This window comes from Gadus chalcogrammus, chromosome 3, assembly GCF_026213295.1.
Source record: "Gadus chalcogrammus isolate NIFS_2021 chromosome 3, NIFS_Gcha_1.0, whole genome shotgun sequence".
In the NCBI taxonomy this organism is placed as follows: Eukaryota; Metazoa; Chordata; class Actinopteri; order Gadiformes; family Gadidae; genus Gadus; species Gadus chalcogrammus.
The window spans coordinates 23,722,821-23,747,820 of record NC_079414.1 but is presented as its reverse complement, the minus strand read 5'-3'; the positions used below and the strand labels follow the sequence as shown (position 1 = coordinate 23,747,820).

General features: G+C 46.4%; 3 protein-coding genes across 3 annotated transcripts in view; 2 read left to right on the top strand and 1 right to left on the bottom strand.

Moving 5' to 3' along the window:
• LOC130380114 (putative methyltransferase NSUN7) overlaps window positions 1-9,493 on the bottom strand; it is a 14,509-nt gene extending 5,016 nt beyond the window's left edge. The window contains exons 1-10 of the mRNA XM_056587298.1: window positions 9,349-9,493; window positions 7,839-8,027; window positions 6,884-6,942; window positions 5,055-5,191; window positions 4,195-4,347; window positions 3,677-3,866; window positions 2,135-2,348; window positions 1,440-1,583; window positions 538-639; window positions 59-176 (exon numbers count right to left, since the gene is read on the bottom strand). Coding sequence (XP_056443273.1) covers window positions 59-176; window positions 538-639; window positions 1,440-1,583; window positions 2,135-2,348; window positions 3,677-3,866; window positions 4,195-4,347; window positions 5,055-5,191; window positions 6,884-6,942; window positions 7,839-8,027; window positions 9,349-9,493 — 1,451 coding nt within the window. The remainder of the gene's footprint in view (window positions 1-58; window positions 177-537; window positions 640-1,439; window positions 1,584-2,134; window positions 2,349-3,676; window positions 3,867-4,194; window positions 4,348-5,054; window positions 5,192-6,883; window positions 6,943-7,838; window positions 8,028-9,348) is intronic.
• A 3,399-nt stretch (window positions 9,494-12,892) lies between these two features.
• Window positions 12,893-20,996, top strand: LOC130379786 (uncharacterized). Its single transcript, XM_056586825.1, has 6 exons — window positions 12,893-13,016; window positions 14,501-14,650; window positions 16,932-17,003; window positions 17,613-17,663; window positions 17,902-18,225; window positions 20,073-20,996. The coding sequence occupies exons 1-6, from the start codon at window positions 12,926-12,928 to the stop codon at window positions 20,627-20,629; spliced, it is 1,245 nt and encodes a 414-aa protein (XP_056442800.1). The 5' UTR covers window positions 12,893-12,925; the 3' UTR covers window positions 20,630-20,996.
• Window positions 20,997-23,332: 2,336 nt separating this feature from the next.
• The window catches only part of LOC130379795 (platelet-derived growth factor subunit A-like), an 11,443-nt gene continuing 9,775 nt past the window's right edge, over window positions 23,333-25,000 (top strand). The window contains exons 1-2 of the mRNA XM_056586840.1: window positions 23,333-24,198; window positions 24,527-24,623. Of these exons, the coding sequence (XP_056442815.1) occupies window positions 24,112-24,198; window positions 24,527-24,623 (184 nt within the window). The 5' untranslated portion in view covers window positions 23,333-24,111. The remainder of the gene's footprint in view (window positions 24,199-24,526; window positions 24,624-25,000) is intronic.

Sequence of the window (25,000 nt, the reverse complement as noted above, 5' to 3'; positions counted from 1 at the left end):
GTGTGTGTGTGTGTGTGTGTGTGTGTGTGTGTGTGTGTGTGTGTGTGTGTATACTTACCTAAAGGGCACCAGTTTTGGAGGTGTGTCTGCTTTGTTTAAGGCTCGTATCACCAGGTGTTCGTTCTCCTGCGGGTACACTGAGCGCGTGCAGTAGAGCACCGACTGAACCCTGGGGACTGAGACACACAGGAGAGGAGGAGCAACAGATGAGGTCTCAAGCTGTCAGGATCACAGGGTCTGACAGGGCTGGAACGAGAGTGTGTGTGTGTGTGTGTGCGTGCATATGTGCGTGTGTGTGTGCATGTATATGTGTGTGTGTTTGCGTTTGTGCATCCATGCATGTGTTTCTGTGAGTATGTGTGACTGTGTGTGTATATGTGCATGTGTGTGTAAGTGTGAGTGTGTGTTCATGCATATGGGCACGTGCTCGTGCTTATGTACGTGTGTGTGCGTGCATTTGCATGCGTGTGTGTGTGTGTGTGTACGTGCGTGCGTGCGTGCGTCCGTGCGAACGTGCGTGCGTTGATTATGACTCACATGTGAGGGCGTGTGCCAGTAGCTTCTCCTGGTGGTGGACCAGGGAGTCCAGTCTGCTCTGAGACACTGGGCCCTGGGACAGGTCCTGAAGCACGTCAACGTCTGCAAGAGGGGAGCCCAATAGTTTGGAAGGATAAAGATAATTGTACATTCTGAAGCTAAACATAATCTCCTCTATCTATCAACTCGCCATCGTTTGAACTCTTAATTTATCCAACTTTCAATTAGTCTATCATTGCTATTATCTATTCATGAGCCTATCAAGCCGTCCCTGCAGTCCTGCTTCGGTCTATACAAACCACCATCAGTTAGTTCTCCTCCCAATCATCTATCCATTTATCCATGCTTCTATCAATCCATCCCTCCATGAGTTCATCCCGAGGCCCAGACGGCCCCCTGTGCTCCATTATCAATAACTCACTTTCACTCAATCTCTGTCTCAATCTCTTCATCTCTCTCTCTAAGTCTGTATCTGTCCCTCTCTCTCTCGGCCCACCTCCGTGCACAGAGATCAGGGTGTGGACGGGGTCTCTCTCTCTCTCTCTCTCTCTCTCTCTCTCTCTCTACCTCCGTGCTCTGTGACCACGGTGTGGACGGAGTCTCTCTCTCTCTCTCTCTCTCTCTCTCTCTCTCTCTCTCTCTCTCTCTCTCTCTCTCTCTCTCTCTCTCTCTCTCTCCCCCCACCTCCGTGCTCTGTGATCAGGGTGTGGGCAGAGTCTCTCTCTCTCTCTCTCTCTCTCTCTCTCTCTCTCTCTCTCTCTCTCTCTCTCTACCTCTGTGATCAGGGTGTGGGCGGGGTCTCTCTCTCTCTCTCTCTCTCTCTCTCTCTCTCTCTACCTCCGTGCTCTGTGATCAGGGTGTGGGCGTGGTCTCTCTCTCTCTCTCTCTCTCTCTCTCTCTACCTCCGTGCTCTGTGATCAGGGTGTGGACGGGGTCGCTGAGGGCGGAGCAGGAGCTCTGGGGCAGCAGCAGCATGAGCCTCAGGCGCTGGGCGGCGCTGTCCCACTCGTCCAGGCTCTGGAAGGCCACCGGCAGGACACGCACGTCTGGAGGGGTCCAACACACACACACACACACACACACACACACACACACACACACACACACACACACACACACACACACACACACACACACAGGCAAAAGTCAAGGTGAGAGAAAGACTGGTTCATTTAATTTAAAGCGCTTTTCCTGGCACACAAGGACAGTTCACCTTCATTGAGGACCAAACAATGTACTTGTCCTCGGCCTATCGACGCATACATATACATGTAAATGTATATACACATAGACACATAGAATCCTTGGTAAGGTGGATAAAAGATGACAAATAGAAGGAAAGAAAAGGAAAGGGCCGAGAGGAATTTTGCTGGACAGTACAGGTGGTGATGATTGATGATTGGTAAAGATGTTTTATTTTGTCAGCATTTCCAGTCCATTGGCGATCCCAGCTGAATAGGAGAGTTGGACATGCAGGTTCCTTTTCGGAGCAAAGCAATAAACAAACAGAGGGAGGACACATGCGTTTGAGACGCACCTAACCTGCCTTTCAATCCCATTATCACGTCTCTCAGTTTCTTCTCAGAGCAACACTCACTGTTGATGTGCATCCGTGTGAGCAGCTCCTGCAGCTCGTCCCTCTGAGAGGGCGTGTGGTCGTCCCCGCACACGAGCACTTTCCCCGATCGGGCAGCGGCGTGGACGGCTACCTGAGCCAGGGTGCAGGCGGAGAAGGACCCCGCGACCAGGACGTCAGCGTGGTCAGGGAGGTGAGGACGCAGCGCGCTCACTGCGAGGCACACGCCTCTGTGCTGAACGGACACAGAGACACACACAGGGTGACCAGGCTGGTAACACTCTCACTGCTACACACACGCCTCTGTGTTGAACAGACACATAGAAACACCAAAGGGTGTCAAGGCCGGTAACAGTATTTAAATACAGTTAAAGTTGAATTAAGGGATATGCCGGAATATGAGATAGTTAGATAGATGATTTTCTGAAGACCTGAATATATTCTTTCCGACTGTATTTATATGCTGATCAGTGTGGAGTACTAACAGGCCAAACTTCTAAAACCTAAACATTATGTCACTTCATCACTTTTGTCGTGTGTTTAATCCTCGGGTGGATTCAGCCATGGGAGCTTGGTTTTCCCTGAGACCGCACTCGTTTAAATATTTCCAATCAAAAGTCAAAGGCTTCAGTGAGAAAGTAAAAATTAATTTCAAACAAAAGTGATTGCTGCAGTGAAAAAGTTACTTGGTGCATGTTTAGAATGATTCAGATGTAATAATAATATGTGATGCAGCATCATATGTAATGTTAGAGCAGTCTAAAGTTGCATATTCGCTTACAATAAGTTTGATGCCAATATTGTAATCTCTTTCGTCTTTGGATCGTATTGTAGTGAAGTGGTTTATATAAGTAGTATATATTTTCAAGTTGTTGTATATATAAGTATTGATAAGTGAAACATGCCTGAAATATGCATCCTTTATCGTAACTGACATGCATTTGTGACGAGAGCCTTGTATGTATTTGGTTTGACATTGTCAAATGTTTCAGTGCTTTTTATATTTCTAATAATGGCAAATCACTGTAGCTTTCAATGCTATGGGTACAATACGACAAACAGGGGTAGCAATCAGTTGCTTGCAATCTGCCACTTCACCACTAGATGCCTCTAAACCCTACACACTGCAGCTTTAAGAGCTTGAGCTTGACTCAGATCATGATTTTCACTATTATCCATAACCAGATGTTGAATGTTACTAAAGGGGTCATATTATGCCACCAGGTGTGACTGTGATTAGCCGTTACAAGCTGTTTTGAAAATGTGCAGCTTCTGACATCACAGGTGGGCGTGTCCACCTAGATGTGTGACGGATAGATGAGCGACGTTTGCTACAGTCCACTGGGTAGGCCGGTAGACTGATCTATCCAGCACCCATCTAGGTGGACACGCCCACCTGTGATGGCTTTTAACGGCTAATCACAATCACACCTGGTGGTATAATATGTCACCTTTAACCTTGAAAAATGACCACTTTATATGCCTTCCTGGACTTGCTGTTGCACAAATAGACATGGCATGTGCCCCCTTGGCTCAACTGGATCCTGCGCGTGGAGGTGGTACCTGCGCGTTGAGCGTATGGCCGGCGACGAGGGGGCTCTGCTCTATCAGGGTGTGCAGCTGCGGGGGGAAGCACAGAGTGTCTTCACACAGAGGGTCCCTGCAGAACTGCAGGCCACCCTGGCTATCCTGCATCCTCTCCACCTCATGCAGTCCCAGGTCTGCCTGGAGCTCACCACACACCTCCTCCACGCTGTGCGTGAGCAGTAAAGGAAAGGGATGTTGGTATTTTTTGGGGGTGTCTGAGATGGTCACCTTTATTCAAAACAAGTGAAGTCTCAATGAGATTTTAACAAGTTGATCACAGAAACGGACAGGAAACATAAATACACACAGCAGACATCGTCATGTCCCTTATCTATATCACGTATGCGTATCCATTAACAATGCAGGGATAACACTAGAACTATGACAATGACCCTCGATAAGGGGATGAGCAAACAACAACAGAACAACAGGAAATTAACATAGTTTCCATGCTTGTGTGAGTGTAGCGAGTGATCACTGTGTGATCTGTTTACCTGCTCGTTAGTGGGTTGACCCAGGCGTAGAAGGGCAGCAGCTTGGCCCTCTTCTGATTGGTTCTGACTGGATCAGGCAGAACACAGGACACACTCACCAGGTTTTGCTTCACCCTGCAGCGGGCCAGGGAGGCCGCGAGCTTAGTCTTGGACCTGCAGAGGACCAGAGAGGGCCAGAGAGGACCGGAGAGGACCGGAGAGGGCCGGAGAGGACCGGAGAGGGCCGGAGAGGACCGGAGAGGGCCGGAGAGGGCCGGAGAGGACCGGAGAGGACCGGAGAGGGCCGGAGAGGGCCGGAGAGGACCGGAGAGGGCCGGAGAGGACCGGAGAGGGCCGGAGAGGACCAGATTGGTGACCAGGTTAGTCTTGGACCTACAGAGGACCAAAGGACTTGGCAACAAAAAACTACAGATTCTAAAACAATTATTTAGAAAACCCAATTCGGTGTAGTGCCCTAAATTGAAACATAAATGCACTCTCGCTCTCTCACTCACTAACTCTCTTACTCTGACACACTCTCAAACATACACACACACACACAACCACACAGACCAAGTCACTCACATACACAGACACACAGAACCACACAGACCAAGTCACTCACATACACAGACACACACAACCACACAGACCAAGTCACTCACATACACAGACACACACAACCGGTTTGGCAAGGCGGTTGTGTATGCAATGACCATACTAGGAACCACACACACACACACACACACACACACACACACACACACACACACACACACACACACACACACACACACACACACAGACAAGACGGCAGATATACACACATACACCCACGTGCGCAGACACACACAAACACACACGTGAACATAAACACACACCTGCGGAAGCAGCTTTCAAGTTCCCTGACATCTTGCAGAGGCTCCTCCCCTTCCTCTGCACGACGTTTAAGGAGTTCAAACTTCCTGTCCTGGAGGTCGAAGAGCATCACCATCGCCAATGGCAACAAGTCATCGGGCTGGAAGATATGACGTTAACAAAACATATGCAATTGTTTTCATATCATCGTTAAATTTCAGAGTCGTACTCATTCCATTGGGATTATCATTTTCCCTTTCAAATCTAACTTCCCCATAACATAAACTTTTAGCCATTAACAAGAAACATCCTAGTGTAATAGGTTACGTTACACCTGAGAGGTAAACCATTAGTAGAGTCTCCGCATACGACAAAGACAACCAACCCTGACATCTCTGTGGCGGCCTCTTCAAAAGAGATGACATTGGATAGGGCACGATTACAATCCGCTCAGTACACGCAGCAAGATTAAATTGCTATTACTATTCAGGAGACAATTTTATCCAAAGCGAGGCTGGGATTTATTATTGGCGTTCACATTGGCTATCGAGTTTCAAACACCCTGAACAACACGCTATCCTGCGTCTGCTTCGTCCAAAGGCTGATTAAACTTAGGATAGGAGACAGACATTTACTACAGTATAAAGAACAAGAAATCCCATTTGGGTGGAAAGTCCCGCGTGCTTGTTCATCAGCATCACCCGTTAACGCAGTAATGCCTGAGGGCCTTCCAGAGGTTATGCTGCACTCCCTCCCAGGGACCCTCATCCTCATTTCAGGCACTTTAGGGGCTGTACTCAACCGGAGCCGGCCTCAGCCACGACTCAATAGGAAGCTGCTGCACTGGAAGCTCACTGCCAGTGAGGGAGGCAGTCACTGAAACACGGTTATTTGGTAGAATATAAATACACATAAAAGTACATATACTGTAAAAAAAAAAAAAGACTGTTCCAATCATTCTACATACCACTACTTCTGGCACTTTTAATCTTTTGGTATTCTACTCCCTCCCTCTCATCCACTCATTTTGATCCATGCCTCCACCCTCCTTCCTGGCGTCTCCCTGCTCCTTCCTGCCTGAGGAGCGCCGTGGCTGACGATAAACACGACCGTAAAGAGTTGTGTTGAATCCTAAAGAGCTTTAGTGTCACTTTTACGGCCGTAACGTCACACTTACATCCTGCCTGCCTCCCTGCTTCTCTACGCCTCGCTCGACTAGGCCTTCAACGCATTGTCACACGTGCACAAGCATGCACGCACACGCACACACGCACACACACACACACACACACCCGCACGCACGCACGCACGCACGCACGCACGCACACACACACACACACACACACACACACACACACACACACACACACACACACACACACACACACACACACACACACACACACACACACACACACACACAAGCTTGCAGATATAAACACATACAGGTAGGCCAGGTGGTTGCGTGTGTAATGTGGACATAACACACACAACCAGCTTGCCTCTGTCATGCCACTGTGGTTTATGGCGTAGCAGTGTCATCAGTCCCACTCTCTGTACCAGGGCAGGCTGTGGTGTGCCAGGTTTGAATATCTAACAACTAGTCACCAGACCGACTTCACACACACTCCTGAATACGAACATCACCTAACCAGCTCCTTTGGTCCATAACTCATTCTGAGCACACACATGTCTCAGGAAGCCTCCCGATCTCTCCTCTGTGTAGGTGGATGTATGTTACAGTATAGAACAGGATGCACAGAGGTATGTCTGTAATAACCTTGTTGTAGTTCAATAATAAAGGCAGTGTGTTTTCAGCACATTCTGGAGGGATGAAGGACGCAGCACTTACAATCTGTTGACTCGTGTGGAAGCAGCTGTCGAGGATGACGTTCTCCAGTAGGTCTTGGTCTGCGAGGGACAACAGAATAATTCATTAATTCATTATGTGTGGTCATTGTTAAGTGTTTGCTCGAACAGCCGACTGTGTGTGTGTGTGTGTGTGTGTGTGTGTGTGTGTGTGTGTGTGTGTGTGTGTGTGTGTGTGTGTGTGTGTGTGTGTGTGTGTGTGAGAATGCGTGTTTGTGTATGTCTGTGTGCATTCATGTGCAGTGTGTGTGGGGGAGGCATGTGAGTGTGTGCGTGTGTGTGTGTATGTGTGTTTTTGTATGTGCCAGAGTGTGTTCACATATGTGTGTGTGTGTGTGTGTGCGTTTGCGTACGTGTGTATGTGTGTGTGCGCTGCTTGCATGTGTGTATGAGCATGTGTGTGCGCGTTTGTGCACGCGCACACGTGCGCGTGCTCATGCCAGGCCACCGCCAGCCTCTTATCACCGCCTTCACAGACGGTCCTTGTCGCTCTACTGCAAATAACATTACAACGGCCCAGAGAAATCAAACACAGGAGCATATATATTTATGTACCCCATTTAATTGTCCCTTTGCAGGGGTAGTGTCTGCCCCCGGGGGGACCACTGTAGTGCGGAGAAGCTGCTGCTGCTGCATTACTATTCATTAGAGAGATTGGGGTCTGGGTGTAGAGGTTGGGGGAGACGTCCTTAGAGAGGACGGGGGGAAATTAAATCTATTTAATTGTCTTCTTCTGAATCACCCAGACAGGGGTAACGAGTGGAAGGCAGAGACTAACTACACCACAGCTCGCGCTCTTGTATATTTAATCCGCTAAAGAGAGACGAGCGTGATTTAGACGTTGTATGCTAAACTGTCTGAATCTTTTCAGCGGATGTCCCAAGTGGAGGATACAGAAGGATAATCACGAGGACAAAAAGGGGGATCCACGCTCATACATTTGAGCGTGTTGAAGGCCAGCTGGTAGGCCTGTCTCAGTCTGGTCTTGTCGTGGCCCTCGGGTATCGGTGTCGTCTCTTTTTTCCCGTAATGCAGTAGTTGTTGTGTGACGGGCCGGTCCGTCCTGAGTCGTCCGAAGAGGGCCCCGGCCCCCAGGTACACCTGATCCTCCAGGGGAAAGGCTGAGGCTGGAGGGATGGAAGGGGAGAGGTGAGGGAAGGAGACACGATGGAGGAGAATCCTTTGGGAGGATATTTGGGGGTGCATGAGATGAGGGGAGGTGAGGAAGGGCATGAATCAGAAGAGGATGCATGGAGGGAGAGAACATTTTAGAACCATGAGGTTTCCATGTACTGTATGGAGAGCAGGGAAACGCTGGTCAGTACGTCTCAAGACAATGCATAGCAACAACCGAATAGTCGATGAGAGGAAGTTGAAATAATTTGTAGAAAGTGTTCCGGTAGTGAAGAGCCTAAGGGGAAACAGTATTTGATAGTTCGATTTTTGTTGTTTCAAACCCTTCAGAAATATGCACAGGGCTCTTGGAGCACTAGAGCTCCACACATGGTCAATAAATTGTCCTGAGCCCCAATCCCTCTGAGAGTATCCGGATACTCAGAATAACTTTCTATTCCTATACATTCTTTCAAAGTCTGAATGCCTCTATGCGGTCAAACTCCAGACAATGTTTTGTCACATAGTGTGACCGGTTGGTCAAGCACATCTTAGAATCCATCCATAATGGAATATGTTGGAGAGGACAACAAGCATGTTGGAGAATAAACTGGTTCAGGTTTCAGGGGAGAGACTCATCGGGAACAATAGAGAAACGAGAAAGGATGACCTGATCTGGCCTGAACTTGTCACACACACATACACACACACACACACACGCACACACACGCACGTGCACACGCACACGCACACGCACACACAAACACACGCATACTAACATGCTGTACACACACACGCACACACACAAACATACACACCGACAAACACACACACAAACTAACATACTGTACATACACACAGATACACACACCCAACAATACACACACCACACACATACACAGATTTGCACACACAAACACACACACACACACACACACACACACACACACACACACACACACACACACACACATACACACACACACACACACACACACACACACACACACACAAACACAGTACATATATACAATATATATACACACACACACACACACTCACACACACATATCATCTTTACATTCTGAGCGCAGACACCACTAGAGACTGCACTTAATGTACCGTTGTTTTTGAAAGCCCACAGAATTCAGTGCCCTCATACCAAGCTGGGCTGGGGGGCGCGCTGGGGGGGGGGGGGGGGGGGGGGGGTCACACTCGTCCCCAGGCTGCCCTCGTGCACGGCGCGTTACGGAGCTGACGCGGGAGGAAATGAGAGGGCGGACGGATGACGTTGTTTCCAAGAACTGGGAGTCGTGGGAATGCACCGTGACTTACCTGACTTGCCAGAAGGGGGGTGAGCTGGAGTGGGCTCTGAGGGTGGCAGGCGGACGGGGGGCCGCCCTCCTCCTGAGGACAGACTGGAACGGGGCGGATCAGTCACTGGGGACACGCGATCCGGGTCCACAAAGCGCTGTTCCATAGCTGCTGGTTCCTGCGAGGTCACTGGAAATAGAGGGACTGTTGAACAACGAATGTCTCTCTGTGTGTGTGTGTGTGTGTGTGTGTGTGTGTGTGTGTGTGTGTGTGTGTGTGTGTGTGTGTGTGTGTGTGTGTGTGTGTGTGTGTGTGTGTGTGTGTGTGTGTGTGTGTGTGCGCGTGTGTGCATGTCCCGGCTGGGTGGTCCCACTACATGAATGTGCAATCATTCACCAAGCAATCTTATTGGATCTCACCTCTCTGTAAATCACTACACGGATTGACGGCCACTCGTCAAGAGATTCAGAATGTCCGCGTTGGTTATCGCCTTTCTCCACGAGACCGACGGGTACGACGTGTTCTCCCTCATCGCCGTCCTCGCCCCCATCCCTGCCGTTATGTCAGTCAGTCAGTGTGAGTCAAGTAGGAGCCGTATCATATTCCACAGGAGAAACCGCGAGACGCACGGCTTGCCTAGCGAGCTGAACCCGAACTCGGCCTCTAAATGTAAATAAGACGCACGCCGTCCCTTGCGGATGACAGCGATCTTCTCCGTCTCCGTGTCTGCTCATGTGAGGCTCTCTGGGCCTGTAAGCCGCCACGGGTAATTGGCCCCCCTCCTGACACAATTAGGCAGCGGGTCAGATAGCCGGGCATGAATAAGTGATAGGCCGCTGTCCGCACCAAGACAAAGGAAGGTCCACTTCGCCACTGACCTACCTGCCTGTTCAAAGTGCAGGTGGCATTGCCACTTTCTGCAGCGTGATCATACTAGCAAATTAATGCATGATACAAGTACGAATGAAAGTCAATATGCTGCCGGTCATTATGCTGGTTTGAATCTATAGTCTCACAAATCAGACTTGATGAATTTAATTAAGGTTTTTTGGGGTGATATATTCCAGATGGATCACTAGGTTTATATGAAGTGACACACAAAGGAAGTATTACCATAACTCCACAAGTGGTTCATTTAAATTGCTTCAGAAAGTACAATTTCAAGTGCACGTAATAAGATTTCTCATTTGTGTTTGAGCACAAACTTTGAATCACACGCCAGGATTATTATGGTTAGTTTGATAAAGAAATAAAATAAAAATATGAATAGGCCTAACATAGAAAATACACATTTTAAAGCACACCATGCTAAACATATTCAGTAAATCCATCTCGGGAACAAGCAGAAAGTAATAATACGTGACAGAAGCTTAGTGTAAGCTCCCAAGATTAGCACAAGACAATAGCAAACGCACAAGAGCTCCTACCTTTCTCTCCGTCTCTCCTTGGAACAGAACGCACTCTCGGCTCAGTCCAACACAGAGCATCTACCAACTGGGTTTTCGATTACAGCCACTCTACTTATTTTATCACCAGCTCAGGATTTTTCAGGACACAATTGTGCTAGAGTTTTAATTTAGAGCTGTGTGTTGAAGCCTTATTTGGATTGTATCCTGTCGAAATCAACATGTTGGTGTAACCCGAGGCCCTTTGCATACATGTTGTCAGTGAGAGATGTCATGACTACACGGCGCTCAGAGTCTCACCCTAGTCCAGACCCAAAGACCAATGGAAGGAATATTAACTAGCGGTTAACCTTGTGTGACCCCCCCATACAGTACTCTAAGCTGACATTGCGTTGCCCCCTTCACCCACTGACGTTTAAACCCTTTTGCTTTTGCACAAATGGATGTGGAAGATATATACTCCAATGTGTGTGTGTGTGTGTGTGTGTGTGTGTGTGTGTGTGTGTGTGTGTGTGTGTGTGTGTGTGTGTGTGTGTGTGTGTGTGTGTGTGTGTGTGTGCGTGTGTGCAACAGAGAGAGAGACTGCCCTCTACTGTGCACTGAAATACAATGCATTATTTTCCCCCAGAATTACAGTATAGCATAGTATAGCAACATGCTAAGAATACCACATTACAACTAAATAACTGGTAAGTGTTTGTGAAAGTGTGCGTTTATGTGTGTGTGTGTGTGTGTGTGTGTGTGTGTGTGTGTGTGTGTGTGTGTGTGTGTGTGTGTGTGTATGTGTTTACTTTAAGAAAAATGCAAAAATAATAATTACAAAACGACATAAACGACAAGATTTGTCAGTACTACGGTAACACGTTAACACTTTACAATAAGGTACGCGAAAACGCGGGTAGTTACTGAGGAACAAATGAGTAACGAATGATGAACGACCAGGGCCCCAACTGGGGCCCTAACTGGGGCCCTAAGTGACAGTTATAATGGGGCCACTCACACTAGGGCCGCGGCCCTGTGCCCGAGCTCATTTGCATACTAAAGTCTAGATTGTTTGGCTAGTGTGACCACGCCATCTGTATTCCAGCATGGAACAGCCCCTTGGCCACGGCACACTTGGGAGAGGTGTGCCGTGGCCAAAGTACAGATGCTAATGTGATGACACGCACGGATACGCAACGTGAGCTGGATGACGTAGTCCTTGCGTGACCCTTCTTTCTTTATAGGTCCATGCCCTTCTTCCCATCAACAATCTTTTTAAACAATGGCGGCAAGCGGTTCACGATTGGGTTTACGTTGGTGCGATAGTGAAGTCGAGGGTTTACTTGAAAATTGTGCCGACGACAGCGTTCACGTTGTTGTTCTCCATCGTTGTTATGGCGGCAAGGACGCTTGGTGATGACGTATTTATTGTATTACGACGTGATGACGTATGTATGAAGGAGCAATCGTGCCCAGGCCACGGCCTTTGGGAGCAGTGTGACCACGGGCCAGCGGGGGGAGTGGGGAGGGGGGGATTCGTGCTGAATCTTCCTGTAGCACGGAACAGGCAAACTTGCGTGCGTCCTGAGGCCGCACTCACACTAGGCATAAAGACGGTGGTTTGCGTGGTAAAAGTGGTTTGCGTGGATGTTAATTCCCTGTGAGCAGAAGAGATAGGCTTCACAGAAATGATATGCATCAGAGTTAACATCAACTACTGGAACAACCAACACTGCTTTTAGACTCTCTCTCTCTCTCTCTCTCTCTCTCTCTCTCTCTCTCTCTCTCTCTCTCTCTCTCTCACTCACTCACTCACTCACTCACTCACTCACTCACTCACTCACTCACTCACTCACTCACTCACTCCCCCCCCCCCCCCACACACACCCACACTCACACACAGACAATGTTAGCAAAACACACTAATTCTGCCGTTCCCATAATGAGGGACGCTATCTGCTATATTCTACCGATGTATGTTGTCTCTTTAGAAAAAATGTTTGTTTGTGTTTGCATGCATCCGTGAGTCTGTGTGTCAAATGAGGACATCTGATAAGAGTAGAAGAAAAACTGTCACTTCCTGACACTGATTCTATCAGATTGCAGGCTGATTACTGGTCAGAATAAAAACGTGTGACGGGATTTTTCCAACTGATAAAGCAGAGCTGACTCCTGAGAGCAGAAGCATTGAAAGCTGTCAGAGAGGAACCATGGTCACCATCTCTGAACCGGACCCTGGACTCTCTGAGGAACCTGAGGACACGTCTTTGGACCGGAGGGAGCGCAGGAAGAGAAGATTTGGTAGGTGCCATAATCCAAAAAAAAAAGTGTTTTCATCTGCATACATTTAAAATGTACTTTTAGAAAAATTTATTAACCAAAGGGACCAACCTGATGAACCAGCGACCGTATAGACAGATTTATTCTCCTAAATAACGACATGTGTGTGTTCAAGACCAAAAGCTCTCATTTACCTTACTTGACTTGTGACTTACGCCCATGAGTTACGGACTATTGCTAGGCATCTCAAGTAGTTGTGTGTTTCATGATATATGTTTGTTATATACGTGGAACAGAGTGCAGAGTAACTTTAGGCAGCAGAACACAAGTTTAGTTTTTCATTACTTAATATTAATGGTAGTGCAAAGTGACATTAGAGTGACAATGGTTTATTTAATCAACAATTTTGTGTTTTATTAATGGCTGCTCATATAGCTGAAGTGATATCAGGTGTACTCACGTGTCAAATTAATTATATGTCCTCATATTTTCTGCATGGGCCGATGTGAAAGACCCTGGTGACACGCAGGCCACATGTTGTGCCCCCTCGATTACTGTGTGTGTACGTATGTATTTCTGTGTGTATTACTGTGTGTATATGTCAATAATGAGGGAATAATAACATGTATGCTATAGACCAGTACTTGTTCTGCTTAAGTGTGTTCTAAACTCAACACGAGAGCCACAGTACCAGTCATCACTTACTGAGGTGTTCTCAGTTGAGGTCTTCAGGTGTTTCTTCAAGACGGCGAGGGATTCTGCAGACCGTAGAGAGTCTGGACTGTGAATGATAGCCACGCAATATGAATATATCTGTGTGTACATTACTCTGTGTCCGTGTGTGTGTGCTTGAGTGCGTCCGTGACTCTGTGTGTCAAATTAAGGCATCTGATAAGAGCAGAAGAAAAACATTTCCTGACACTGATGGTATCAGATTGCAAGCTGATAATTGGTTGCAATAGAATTAATAATAATAATTAATAATTCATTATATTTATATAGCGCTTTTCAATGACCCAAAGACGCTTACAGAAGGGGGGGACCTAACTCACCACCACCAGTGTGTAGCACCCACTTGGGTGATGCACGGCAGCCAATCTGCGCCAGAACGCTCACCACACACCAGCTTTTAGGTGGAGAGTGAGGGAATTGAAGAGTCAGCCAATTGTACAGGAGGATTATTAGGGGGCCAGATTGAATGAGCCTGGTTGGGCCAGGACACCGGGGAAACCCCTACTCTTTGCGATAAGTGTCCTGGGATCTTTTATGACCACAGTGAGTCAGGACCTCGGTTTTACGTCTCCTCCGAAGGACGGCACCTTCCACAGCACAGTGTCCCCATCACTGCACTGGGGCATCGGGATGGATGAGTGAAGGGGCCAGAGGGAAGAGTGCCACCTATTGGCCACCACCCAACACCACTTACAGCACCTGGTATTCCCAGGTGGTCTCCCATCCAAGTACTAACCAGGCCCGAATTAAAACACCTGACATTGTTTTTCCAGCTGATAGAGCAATGAAGAAGGCTAAGTTCAGAAGCCGTGGAAGCCCTCAGAGAGCACCCATGGTCACCATCTCTGAACCGGACCCTGGACCCTCTGAGGAACCTGAGAACACGCCTTTGAACCGGGAGGAGACCAGAAAGCGAAGATTTGGTAGGTGCCCCTTTTTAGAGAATTTAAAGGTCCCATTGCATGCTACTTATGGATGCTTTAATATAGATATTAGTGGGCCCCTAACACAGTATTTGAAGTCGTTCCCAAAATTCAGCCGTGGTGCAGAATTACAGCCACTACGAGCCAGTCGCACATTGAGCTTTCCCCAAACGCGCCGTTTCGGTGTCTGTAGATTTAATGCAAATGAGGAGGAGCGAGGCGGGTCAAGGAGGAGGGTGGGGGTGTGGCCCTGAGCAGCTTGCGGCCATGGTACTATGCGCTCTGTTTACAGTGGATGTATCACAATGGCGAGGCGCACACAGCCTTTGGCCGTGTTCTGTAAATATTCTAGAATACTCCGGGTTAGGGTTAGGGTTGAAGCTCGGGAGTCCTGGAGCTCTATATCTAAATAATATCATATTATACAGAGATGGGTTATCACGGCCAAAAGCTGTGTGCGCCTCCAGACGATATTATGAATCTCAAACGACTGTGTCGGGTTCTCCGACGTCTCTGGTTCTTCAGCGTCCAAATCAATCTGAAGTAGACTGAACCACTACATGGAGTAGAAAGGGATTTTTGACCGCGATTGTCTCCCACCGGAGCCTCACCACCTCGCCTCCTTCATCGGCGAGGTGGTGGGTCCTCGGCAGTAATTTGGCCCCTTATGACGACATATGGGGCCACATTCCAAATCAGCGCGTGTTACGGCCACATTGGCCTTTCAGTAGTCATTGTGTGTGTGCTACTTGTTTTGTCTGCCCTTTGCCCTCATAGGCCTGGTCCCGCATGTTCCAGGATGGGGGTGTGCCCGCGTACAGGGCGTGTCCCCCAAACCGGATAAAAGTGGGCCTGGCCTCCGAGAGACGGCGGCGGGAGATTTGATTTGTGTTTTGCTCTGATTGTCAAGACCAGTTTTGATTGATGCTTTCCACGCAATTAACACCAGAAACGTGGATTGTCGCTCTGTTTCCTGCCTCGTTTCTTTGTTACGTCTGAGCCGCGTAACAGTACGCCTGAGCTTCCATTTCTTCAAAGGAGAGCAGGATACCTAGTGCTCGTATTACACCAAACGCAAGTTTTAGCCACTGGGGGACGATAGCCAGATATGGGGTACCCATATTAATAATAATAATAATACATTTAATTTAGAGGCGCCTTTCAAAACACCCAAGGTCACCTTACAGAGCATATAGTCATCATACATTTTTTAAAAAACAAGACATTGTGGAAAAAATAAATAAATAAATAAATAAATAAACATAAGCAATAAGAAATAAATAAAACAAAAACAAGACAAAACAAAACAAAAAAACAAACAAAACAGTGATCAGTTAGATGTTGTGTGCGAGTTTGAACAGGTGAGTTTTCAGTTGTGACTTGAAGGTTGTAATGGTGTCTGACTGTTTTATGTGTGGGGGGAGGGAGTTCCAGAGCCTGGGTGCTGAACAGCTGAATGACCGGGCACCCATTGAAGTGAGTCGTGATGTGGGGATACATAGTAGTCCAGCAGAGGTTGAGCGGAGGGAGCGGGAGGGAGTGTATTCTTGGAGGAGGTCGCAGAGATAACTGGGGGCTAGGTTGTGGAGAGCTTTGTAGGTGAGGAGTAGGGTTTTGTATTGGATGCGGTAGTGTACTGGGAGCCAGTGAAGTTGGATGAGGACAGGGGTGATGTGGTCAGATGATTTGGTGCGGGTGATGATCCGGGCGGCTGAGTTCTGAATGATCTGCAGTCTGTTGATGAGTTTGGTGGGGAGTCCGGTGAGGAGGGCGTTGCAGTAGTCTATGCGTGATGTGACAAATGAGTGAACTAGGATTTCAGTGCTGGATTGGGTCAGTGATGGGCGGAGTCTGGCGATGTTGCGGAGGTGGAAGAATGCAGTCCGGGTGATGTTGTGAATATGGGATAAATATTCTAAATAAAATTCTAAATATTTATAAATATATAAATATTGTAAATATTAATGTTTGAAAACCTCATAAAGTGAGATTTTCATGCCATGGGACCTTTAAAATAAATAATCCAGTCCAAAAGAATTATCCAAAAAAGTATGTATTCCTCCAAATACATTTAAGATTTATGTTTAGAAAACTTTTTTCGCCAAAGTGACCGTGTGTGTGTATGTGTTGGTGTGTGTGTGTGTGTGTGTGTGTGTGTGTGTGTGTGTGTGTGTGTGTGTGTGTGTGTGTGTGTGTGTGTGTGTGTGTGTGTGTGTGTGTGTGTGTGTGTGTGTGTGTGTGTGTGTGTGTGTGTGTGTGTGTGTGTCCTACTACTGAACAGCTCTATGGTTGCTCATCACTGTCATTGTGAGCCTCGGACTGCTGAGTATTGTCCTCATCTCCCTGCACTTCAGTGAGTCTAAATCACATCATTCTATAGAATTACAATCAAGTGTCGAACACCCTCAGGGTCAAATCTCCTGATAAACAATATGCGGCGTACTTTAAATGATTACGCTTGCTTCATAAAGTAAGGAGGAAATTATTATGCTTGCTTCATAAAATAAGGAGGAAATTATTATGCTTGCTTCATAACGTAATAGGTGAACCAAATTGTTATCGTTGTAACATTATAGGCAAATTGTTATTATATTATGTGCTCAGAAATTTGTTACATTATCGACTGGGGTTTCCACATTATTGCTATTGGTTTAATATTACAACTAGAGGTTGAGCGCGCGCAACGCACGCGCGGAAACTCTAGTTGTTCATGATCATTATTGTTTTTGGTGTTAATAATTGGTGTTAATAATATGAATGATTGTAATAATAGCAACGATAATGATATTGATAATTATAGTTTTGGCTATTTTAATTAGTATTAACATCAATAATGATAACATGTTTTCTTGCAAGGGGGATGGACTTTTTGTTTGGTTGGCTGTGGGACCTGTGATGTTTAGAGACAATGTCGTTCTGTTTTAGAGCTCATTCCTTCTGTACTCCTCTGTCCTGTTTCTAGACTCACCGTCACCTTGGAGGGAGGGGAGAGAGCACTTACTGGATGAACTCGGTGAGGGTTTTATCCAAGTTATTAAACAAATTACATTATTAACATTTATTTCAAGAACACCCTCTGCTTTTGGGATTTATGTCTGAACATCCCCTCTTCATTATATCTTCACATTATATATTGTCAGGCCTCCTTTCCTTCTTTAAGAGTTGAAAAGTTGTTGGATGTGTTTAGGTCTACTAAGGTAAGGTTTCTATTGTGGTCTACTAAGGTCAGGTTTATATTGTGGTCTACCAAGGTCCAGTTTCTATTTCAATGACGCCCACGGAGGAGGAGGAGGAGTCTCCCAGCATCACAGAGTTCCACTCCTCTACCCACGTGTTGCCCGTGCGCCAAACGGCCCGCTATACCTGCCACGCCGGCGGAACGCCGGAGCCCACCGTCGAGTGGCTCCACAACGGCAGGCCCCTGGAGAGGAACGGCACAGACGACCAATCAGAGGCCTGGGTGGAGAGGGGCTTCCTCTTCGTCAGAGGTGTGAGGTATGGCGTGAACACGGTCTGCTGCATGGCGAGCAACAGCGCTGGCACGGCCAATCACACTGCTGAGCTGCTTGTCTTTGGTAAGTTCTGGATCCAAGAATTGTTTATATATTCATAACATTGTTGTTGATGTTTTCATAACGTTGTTGTTGAGGTGTGTGTATAAATATATTTATACATATATATATATATATATATATATATATATATATATATATATATAATATATATATATATATATTATATATATATATATATATATATATATTTTTTTTGTGTGTGTGTTTGTGTGTGTGTGTGTGTGTGTGTGTCACACTACATGTTTATAAGTGTACTTTTTTTTATAGTCACTTGTGTCATCCCCTGCTTTACGCAAAACGTAGCAAAACCGTGACATGAACCGAACCACGAATTCTGCGAACGGTTCCCTAGTTTTTGTGGACGTCATGACGTGCAAGAGGTGTTTTTTTTAAGTGCATCGATGTTCAGCTTCTACCGGAAGCAGACAACCAGCCACGTATGTTGTCCAATTGAACCTAGCCTCAAACCACAGACTCGTTCTCAAGAACAACACAAACTATAACTCAGACGTGCAAACTTAAAGGCACCCAGTGCAACTTTATGTAAACATTCAATGAAAAATAAACATTCAATTTCTAGTCTTTTTTACACGTAGTAAGTTTCAATAACTCCATACCATTACATATCGACATTCAAGCAGCAAAGATGAGACGTCGCTGTGTGGTGAGAACTGATAGAAAATCGTAAACAACAACAATCGCCGGTGGGGAGAAGCCATTTTTCCATTGACTGGAAGTCTGCTTTATTTATTGTAGGTTACAAAAAATAAAGAAAATGGCGGCATTGTTGTTGTTATCGATTTCTATCAGTTCTCACCACACAACGACGTCTCATCTTTGCTGCTTGAATGTCGGTATGTAATGGTATGGAGTTATTGAAACTTACTACGTGTAAAAAAGACTAGAAATTGAATGTTTATTTTTAAGCCTCGAAAGTTGCACTGGGTGCCTTTAATGGACAATGTAAGGAAAGTGAAATAGGACAGGAATAGGAACTAGAAATCATACAATTATTGAAGAAATGGTACTTGTACTGCCATTACACGCTTATGTGTGTGTATATTAATATGTTTGTTTATATATGTGGATGTATGTTTACGTATGTCTGAGTATGTATGTTTAGCTATGTGTACTTATGAATACGTATTCATGGATACATATCAGTATCTTTTTGTATGTATCGTTACATTACCACGTATCTATACGTATGTCTGTGAGTATGTATAGTTATGTTTAGCTATGTGTACCTTTGTATTTTTACATATGTATGTATCTATGTATGAGTATGTATATGTATTTGTATATGTATTTATGTATGCTTGTATGCAGCCTGTATGTGAGCTCAGCTTGTTCAGTCTGTTGTTTACACAGATGTCACTTTGAAGGTTGGGTGCAATGTATGTGTATAGGGAAATCCAAAAGTTTAATATCTTGGAAGATATTACAAATATTGTTTAGATATTTCATGTGAGTGATAAGCTCATCTTACCGAAAATGTTGATGTAGTATAATTATTGAGGGAGTAAATGCACTTTATACAATCGTCCTCGTTTCAATGTTTTTGATTGGGACAGCTACTCACACACACATGAGATTTCCAATTAACTTTAATTGTAATGATCATAAACACAATGTGTACAATTGCTTAGAAAATATACAGCACATGATTCCACTATAGAACTTTTTTTTGTCTTTCTATGTTAATGTTTGAAGAAGAGAGAACGACCAAAAAAAGTGTCTGAAAGAGAATAAAAGGAAGAAGAACGCAGGAGAACAGTACTATTGATGATGATGATGATGACAATGAAGAATGGTTCAGCAGCTCATCATGTCTTGTTCTCCCTCAGATGCCTGTGAACTCACACTGGACCCGAAGGTGGGGAACAGCTTCCTCTCTCTGTCTGAGGACAACAAGAACGTCACCCTGGTTGAAGAGGCCCGGTCGTACCTGGATCACCCAGAGAGATTTAACTCCCTGCTCCAGGTGTTGGGTAGAGAAGCTCTGAGTGGCCGCTGTTACTGGGAGGTGGAGTGGAAAGGACGTGTTAATATAGGAGTGGCATACAGAATAGTCCCAAGGCAAGGGGTGGGTCGTGGAAGACAGCTTGGAGGGAACAAGTTCTGGATTCTTTATTGTCGTCATGATCGTTACACTGCGGTGCACACCGGTGAAATAGCCATACCTCTCCCCCCGGCTGGCTCTACCAGAGTGGGAGTGTATCTGGACCGGCCTGCTGGCACCCTGTCCTTCTACAGAGTGTCCCCAGGTGGAGGAGGGTCGTCAGACACACTGACACACATCCACACCTTCCAGGCCTCCTTCACCAGGGACCTCATCCCTGTGATTGGGTTACTGTGGGAGTTGGGGGTTGGTGGTGCCTCAGCGTCTCTGTATCGGTTGTAGAAAAAGAACGGACGGATGGGCGAACGGGCGCACACAAACACACACACACACACACACACACACACACACACACACACACACACACACACACACACACACACACACACACACACACACAAACACACACACACAAACACACACACACACACACACACACACACACACACACACACACACACACACACACACACACACACACACACACACTAGTTAGAGTATTTGAGGCTTTTGATGAAGGGGCTTTGGATGCCTGAGAGGACTGATGACTCAGTGTCTCTGTGGCAGTTATAGTCTCTGTCTCTCTCTCTTTTTCTCTCTCTCCATCCCTCTCGCTCTCTTTCTCTCTCTTTCTTTCTCCTTCCTGCTGTCTGTCTCTCTTTGTTTCTGTATCTATCTCTTGTTTTCTCTCTCCGTCTCTCTCTCTCTCTCTCTCTCTCTCTCTCTCTCTCTCTCTCTCTCTCTCTCTCTCTCTCTCTCTCTCTCTCTCTCTCTCTCTCTCTCTCTCTCTCTCTCTCTCTCTCTCCCTTTCCCTCTCTCTCTCTTCTGGAAAGTATAGCATAATAAACCATGAAAAGACTTTTAAGACATAGTGAGATAAGCACATTTATTATTTGAAATGTATATAAAATACCTATTGATGGTAAATGTTTGTATATTTTCAGACAACACAAGTTTAGGTCTTACAGGCTGATATCATAATTTTTGTCATAATCCTGATTTACACCTGATTTAAAGCAGATTTTATATTTTATTCATAATAACCAAGAGGTCTATGGGATATGGTTGCATGTTGTAAATTACTTTAGACTGAATCTTGATTTTTTGTGTTCTGTTGGGAACCAAACGGCCGCAGAACATGTTCAGTTATTAATGATACGTGCACACCTGTTGATAATTTGTAAAGTCTGCTGCTTTTATTGTTTTAGTCCTCATTGTGTCCATGTAAGGGACTATTTTTCTGTTGTATTTGTTAATAAAGCATAATTGCAATAAACAACTCAGTGGATCCAACTGAATGTTCTTGTGTGTTCAGCCGATGATTTCTCGTTTTATTAGTAAATAATGCTTACATAAGTGCCTTAATAATAATAATATATTGATCAGAAATTATAAACAAAACAACAAATGTTTTTCCATCATTATACTCGGACCTCCTCCCTGGGTTTTGGTTAGGGGAGGGGGTGGTGCTTCTGTCTCTGGGTCGGTTGTAAAAAGAAACCACAGACAGACAGCTGGACACACACTCTCTGTCTCTCTTTCTCTCTCCCCGTCTCTCCCTCCCCGTCTCTCTCTCTCTCCCCGTCTCCCTCTCTCCCCCCCTCTCCCTTTCCTCCCCAGTCTCCCTCTCCCTCCCAGTCTCCCTCTCCCCCCCGTCTCCCTCCCCCCCTCACCCCCCCGTCTCCCGCCTCCCTCTCCCCGCTGTCTCCATCCTCCCCCCTCTCCCCCCATCACCCTCTCCCCCCCGTCTCCCTCTCCCTCCCCCTTTGTCTTCTACCCCCCGTCTCCCTCTCCCCCCCTCCCCCCATCTCCCCCTCCCCCCCCCGTGGTACATGTCGCAGTTCATGTACTTCAGGGAGTCCACCTCGGTGCAGTTCACCTTCTGGCCAACAGGATTAGGGTGAGGGAATCACAGGTGAGTGTGTGTGTGTGTGTGTGTGTGTGTGTGTGTGTGTGTGTGTGTGTGTGTGTGTGTGCGTGTGTGTGTGTGTGTGTGTGTGTGTGTGTGTGTGTGTGTGTGTGTGGTGGAGGTGTTTGAATGGTTGAAGAGCCTTTGGTGCTCCACACACACCACAAGAAGCAGGCGAAAAGAGAAAGAGACCCAACACGAACCCAACCCCATTAAATGAACACAAGACATAATGAAAGGTTCATTCAAGGTAGGTTTGTACAACCTAATTAATCCTTTCACCACAGTGACTGAATTAGATTTCCCGGTAACACTACTGTGTTGTGCGTTTGGCCTTGCTGGTTAGTTTTCCCGGGAAAAATATTTTGTTCACTACTGTGAACAAAATAAAAACGTATAATATTTCTGACCGCCAGATGGCAGTGCTGTGCCTGGTACGAGTCATTGTTCTTCAAACGTCGCTGTTTCCCTCCGCCGGGAGGCCTTGCAGGCATAGACTTGCAGGTGCCGCTATCACGGACCCCTCTCTCCGGCCCCAAGTGTCCCGAGAACCGGGGAAAACCTGAAACGTCTGTCAGACACATCACTCTCGCTGGCTGAACTGTGCCAGCAGCTCAGGGTTATTTCACCATAGGCCCAAACAACCAGCCGTTACAACGGCTGGGCGTCATGACGAGATGGTGTAGCAAACATACAGTAAAACATACATTTTTAATAAATGCCTTTCCTAACAGCAGTTGACAATGTAGGCCTAGCCTACTAAACATCCGTGGAATTGCATGCCATTGTCTCCACTCCAGTGTCTGCGCACCGGTGTCACCACCAACGCTGAAAAACGAGTAGGCCTATGTGAACTATTATAGGGCTATATTTAAATAAATATTAAGAAAAATCTTGTCAGGAAGAAGGAAACATCTTTAGTACTGATGGTTAATGATTAAACAATCTTTGGGCTCTAAGAACCGTCATTACACGCCCCATTTCCTGCCTCCTAATAATTAATTTAGTAGGGGAGGTTGCTGGTGAAAGTGCTCCCTTGAATCCTCAGCCAGTGACTCAGCGCGCTGAGTCTGACAGCCACAGCGGACCGTCTCTCACAACAAAGAAGACCCATTAAATTACGTTTCTTTAATAAGGCGTTCAAAACTCTTAAACACTCGCGTTTTTGAAGTACAGATATATATATATATATATGTATATAAAAGCGTAAAGTAAAAGCTAATGGGATTTTAAGCGCGCGCCCGCAGTGTCGCGGGAGCGAGCCACGCCGCCGGCCAAAAAGCGGTTCTGCTTTTATCCTCCGACTCAAAGCATCCTGACTTCATTCATTGCAGAGATCACACGACATCTCCGCGTATCCACTGGGACCGCGTTTATATCGCCAAGCTCGTATCGTTAAACATAGTTGTGAAGATGCAGCTCGTTTGCAAACGCGTCGCCGAGGGCGTTTTAGAGGAAAAGTCAGTGTTTCAGAGACTTGCGCGCTTTTATCCCCTTTCCCATTAGAGTTAACGCACGGGCCTACATGCATCCTCATGGAAAACATGTCTTTAATTTCCAAAAGAATTGAACGAGAAAATGAAGAACATAGTCGGAAGGGATTAAGGAACGTTGCCTCCTCTTTTTAAAGCGCTCACCTGTTTGATCGAAGCAGGAAAACGAGGATCAACTTGACCTGAACCAAGTTCACCGTTTGTCTGTAAAAGCCGTTCATTTGAAGCGACTTCTGTGCGTTTGGCCTTGCTGGTTAGTTTTCCCGGTTTGATCGTGGATTACACGGGTACTCCCGTGGGGATGGTCGGTCTATTGTGCTTCTCCGACCTGGGAGCCACACTGTGGACTTTACTCCATTCAGATGCCAAGTAAACCTGAAGAGGAGATGAAAGCCGCGTCCTGTCACCTCATCGCCTTCTGCCTGTGCCTGTTACGCACCGCTGCTGAGGTAGGCTCCATGGCACCGGTTATCCCTTCAAATTACTTTAAATTTACTACACAGCCTATCTATTCGGAGGACCAGATGTTTATGTTGAACATTGCATTGCAACACAGACACAGTAACACCACGCACGACGTTCGTAATTTCGCCTGCTGCGTAATTACGCACGGCATTCTGATCGTAGGCCACTGCATGGACGTAAAGGGTAAAACTGACACTAACATGTTCGTTGCACTGTTTCAACCATTGAATGATCCGCGAGTTCCTGGTCGCCATGCCTACAGAGCAGAAAGCTTTCTCTGATGTGGTCTTGTGCCCCCCCCCCCCCCCCCAGGAGTCTCCACTACCCCGGGAGCTGCTCGAGCGGCTCTCCCGCAGCGAGATCCACAGCATCCGCGACCTGCAGCGGCTGCTCGAGATAGACTCCGTAGGTAAAGCGCTTTGATATCACATATAGCCGAGCACATGGTGTTGCATGTTGTGTGTTTTGTCTCTTTTTTTAAGGGGTTCATTTATGAATTAATTGGTTGATTTGATTTGTGTTTGATAAGTGCAGGCGGATATTTGCGTTTCGCTCTGTACTCACAAGTTATTTAGGTGAAGCCAAACATAAGTAAACAAACATTATGCGCGCTGGCATGGTTTCTTTAGTTTTTTTATGCAACCACTGCAATTTTGAAAGGTTTTGACTCAGGGTGTGATAGGATGGGTCTGATCAGCGACGAGAGGAAGTTCTGTCTAACTACACTCACGCCAAGGCGTAACCCGTTGCTAGGCAACCAAATAGCATACAGCGAACACCAAAACT

Excerpts from the sequence above, each read along its gene's own strand:
- LOC130379786 (XM_056586825.1), top strand. The coding sequence starts at position 12,926 with ATGGTCACCATCTCTGAACCGGACCCTGGACTCTCTGAGGAACCTGAG. Across the intron at positions 17,004-17,612 it reads CCTCATCTCCCTGCACTTCA|ACTCACCGTCACCTTGGAGG; the intron begins GTGAGTCTAAAT and ends TCCTGTTTCTAG. Across the intron at positions 18,226-20,072 it reads TGCTGAGCTGCTTGTCTTTG|ATGCCTGTGAACTCACACTG; the intron begins GTAAGTTCTGGA and ends GTTCTCCCTCAG.